The sequence below is a fragment of the Nansenia antarctica genome, assembly GCF_963989245.1.
Source record: "Nansenia antarctica genome assembly, contig: SCAFFOLD_249, whole genome shotgun sequence".
NCBI classification, from domain to species: domain Eukaryota; kingdom Metazoa; phylum Chordata; class Actinopteri; order Argentiniformes; family Microstomatidae; genus Nansenia; species Nansenia antarctica.
In genome coordinates, this window is record NW_027663419.1 from 32501 (window position 1) to 36455 (window position 3955).

General features: G+C 49.2%; 1 protein-coding gene across 1 annotated transcript in view; it reads right to left on the reverse strand.

Annotated features, from left to right (window-relative positions):
- The window catches only part of LOC308175096 (acidic leucine-rich nuclear phosphoprotein 32 family member D-like), a 9664-nt gene extending 7514 nt beyond the window's left edge, over nucleotides 1-2150 (reverse strand). Inside the window, exon 1 of the mRNA XM_080550817.1 lies at nucleotides 2015-2150. Coding sequence (XP_080406943.1) covers nucleotides 2015-2068 — 54 coding nt within the window. The 5' untranslated portion in view covers nucleotides 2069-2150. The remainder of the gene's footprint in view (nucleotides 1-2014) is intronic.
- Nucleotides 2151-3955: the final 1805 nt, after the last annotated feature.

Genomic DNA, 3955 nt, shown 5'->3' on the forward strand with positions numbered 1-3955 from the left:
GCGGACCCTCAGCTGTCTAACCTAACCTACACATTCATCTGTGATCATTTAGGTCGGGAGGACTCGTTACATTACATAATCACTAAAAGAGAATTGTGTAAAGACAAACTTGTAGTAGCGTAGTTAGTATATAGGCTACTTCATAGATTTGGACACAAAAACAAACAAACAAAAATACATGTAGCCTATACATAGGCCTACATACAGGCGAATTTCCATGTGTCTTAATTCCGTTTAAACCGCCGTTAACAGCTCATATGCAACACAATGACTTCCATTCCCGGGTCAGACGGGGGGGGCTCAGCAGCGCGGCTGTCAGACCGGGGGGGGCTCAGCAGCGCGGCTGTAACCGACGCAGCGTCACATACACACGGACGCGACCCACCGACGCTACCGACGCCTGCTTTACGCGTCGCCCTGCGCGAACAGTCGCTTCGGCTGCGGACTAAAATAAGTGACATTATTCCGTTTAAATCTCTGGTCTATCGCCCCGCGGTGGCGTAGCGGTCTAAGCACTAGCCACTAGTGCAAGCTGCCCACTGGGGACTGGGATCGAATCCCGGTCTCGCCAGACCCGGATATGGCCGAGGCACACAGGGAGCGGCATATTGAGCGGCCGCTCCAGAGGGCGGTATAGGACTATTTCCGGACAAGGATCCGTCGCGCAACAGCGCCCCCGGGGTGCCGGAATAACGGTGCTGGGCTCGAGGAGCCAGTCAGCTAGTCTGCCTGGCGATCTCCTCTGGGGCTGCCGGCCCACGGGGTCGTGCGGCGGATCCTACGCAATAGGCAGGGGATAATTGGATGCTAGGTTGGGTTCAATTGGATACCAAATTGGGTTGAAAAAGGGATAAAATCTGGGGAAAAAAAAAATATCTGGTCTAATGGGTTTAAATCTCTGGTCTAACGCGTTTAAATCTCTGGTCTAACGGGTTTAAATCTCTGGTCTAACGTTTAAATCTCTGGTGTAACGTTTAAATCTCTGGTCTAACGGGTTTAAATCTCTGGTCTAAAGGGTTTAAATCTCTGGTCTAACGGGTTTAAATCTCTGGTGTAACAGGCTGTTGTATGAGGGGTCGCCTGGTTTAAATCTCTGGTGTAACGGGTTGATGTATGAGGGGGGTCGCCTGGTTTAAAGGGTTGATGTATGAGGGGGGTCGCCTGGTTTAAAGGGTTGATGTGTGAGGGGGTCGCCTGGTTTAAAGGGTTGACGTGTGAGGGGGGTCGCCTGGTTTAAAGGGTTGACGTGTGAGGGGGGTCGCCTGGTTTAAGGATGGTCCATGGTTGGAGCTCACCCGTTAGTAAAATGTCCGCTCAGAGAAAGCCACCAGATTGTTGCCGTTTGGTAAAACCTGAGATATATATTATATAAGCGCTGTGCACGACCGTCTCACGCACGGGGGGACTGCATTGGATTATAATGTCCTGTACGTTGGAAGTTTTTGGGGGGTTTTATCGGTAGACTTCGTATTAATATAGCCTTAATGTTCACTAAACTTTCATCACAACAAACCCGTTTATCACCACGTCTCCGCTCCGAGTCACTCCGGCGGACGGCAGAAGTTGTTCCACATTTCACCGTCAGGTCATTCTGTCAGCTTGTTTATTTAAGAATGATTTAATAATAATAATAATAATAATAATAATATACGTGTTGGTGTAATTCGTCCCTATGGATGATTAGCAGGTTTCACATCGACGCACGGAGCTTATTTATTTATTTCATCGGTCCAAGAAACGGAGTGACGGTGGTGCCTAGATGATGCTGTAGGTTATATTATTATACATATATAAATATGTAATATAGCCTGTATGAACCTCACAACATGTCTATAACATGTGAACAGTGATCACAGTGTAACGTACAGAGTCTCAGTATAATAAGAGAAGAAAGTAGAGGACAGCTCGCATCTGACCGCAGATCAGCCACAGTGTTATTAATAACGTTATTAACCTCCGAGCTTATTATTACAATTAATAAATAATACTATCATATAATAATATCGCTGCTTACCTCCGCCGGGGTCCTGTTCCTCAGCTCTAAACTGATCCTCTTCTTCATCTCCATGATCACAGAACAACAGAAATGTTAAAAACGCAGAATTAAAGTAAGAAAATAAATTCAAAAAACAAAATGTTTAGAGTTAAACTCTCAGAGGTCGGGCCCAGCGCTCCTCAGTCCTCCGTCTGATCCTCCATGACACTCCGCTCCCTGGCCCCGCCCCCTCGCCCGCTCCTGATAGGCCCGCTCCCCCCAGCCTCGCCGTGATAGGAGGACGGACGCGTCGGTCAAAGCAGATCTTTGCCGATCTACATAAGCCGCCTCGAGGACGGCGGGGATTGGCTGTCACTGTGCGCGCAGTAGGCTCGGATGGGTCAGTCCTGACGTCAGTCTCCCGCTTTTAAACGGTTGCTCCTCCCCCTCTTTGTTCTCATTGGCGCCTTTATCACAGAGCTGCCCCCCCCTACACACACATACACACACACACACACACACACACACACACACACACACACACAGAGGCACACACACAGAGGCACACACACACACACACACACACACACACACACACACACACAGAGGCACACACACACAGAGGCACACACACACACACACACACACACACACACACAGAGGCAGGCACACACACACACACACACACACACACACACACACACACACACACACACACACCCCATCCTTTAATTCCTCCACATTCTATAGATCGGTCCAGAACTCGAGGGTTTGAGGTCAAGAATGTGTGTAAGGCGGTTGTGTGTGTGTGTGTGTGTGTGTGTGTGTGTGTGTGCCTCTGTGTGTGTGTGTGTGTGCCTCTGTGTGTGTGTGTGTGTGTGTGTGTGTGTGTGTCAGCTGGTCGAAGTTGCTTTAAAATTTTTTTTTAAATCCACCCTGATGGCATAATATCAAATGACCTCACTTTGAGTCACCCCCTCTCTCTCTCCCTCCCCCCCTTCCTCCCTCCCCCCTCCCTCCCTCCCCTCCCCCTTCCTCCCTCCCCCCTTCCCTCTCTCTCTCCCTCCCCCCCCCTCCTTCCCCCTCTCTCTCTCCCTCTCCCCCTTCCTCCCCCCCCCCTCCCTCCCCCTTCCCCCTCTCTCTCTCCCTCCCCCCTCTCTCTCCCTCTCCCCCCCCCTCCCTCCCCCTCCCTCCCCCTCTCTCTCTCTCCCTCCCCCCCTTGTTTTTCAAATATGGAGCCTAAAGCTGCCGGTCGGCGGTTGACTAGCGTTGGGCTCCTCTCTCCATTTGAAACGTACAAAATGGCTGACCACCATGATGAGGCACCCAGGCCCGGGGCTTAGAGACACACGCCACCACGCCATCTGTGAGCTCAGCTGCTCTGCCACAGAGAGGGACAGGCCTCCCTCCACTCAGACTTGCATCATATGAAAGCAAGGGGGCGGTTGGTTGTTTTTTTAAAAAGCTTAAAGTCTAGCAGTGTCTCATTATTAACACAGCAGTGGGTAGGAGGACGTAGCGGTTCATCCATGCCGTGGTTTGGCCATAAATCTTAAAGTATGTGTTGCCGTTAGCGACAGTTACATGACTAGTATGTGTTGCCGTTAGCGACAGTTACATGACTAGTGTCTGAGACCAGCTCAATGTTCTTCTTGTTACTAACCGGAGCCCTGCATCATTTGATTTGATTTAATTTAATGTTTCACAATTTTCTGCTGGATTGAAAAAATCAGGTGTAGTGCTGAGGCACAAACATGTACATTTCAAGCCTGCAAACTGCGACACTTTAAATAAATGTGAAATAATACTATTGTGCAATATGACAACCCTAGTCGTCTATCTGTACAGTATAGTACAGTGGACAGTGTACATAGCCTTTATTTATGTAAACCAGCTCCTTCCCTTCTTGTGATTTTTTAAAAAGTTTTTTTTCTTTTTCTTTTCCTAACACCAGGGGAGCCACCCCTCCTAAATTTCGTT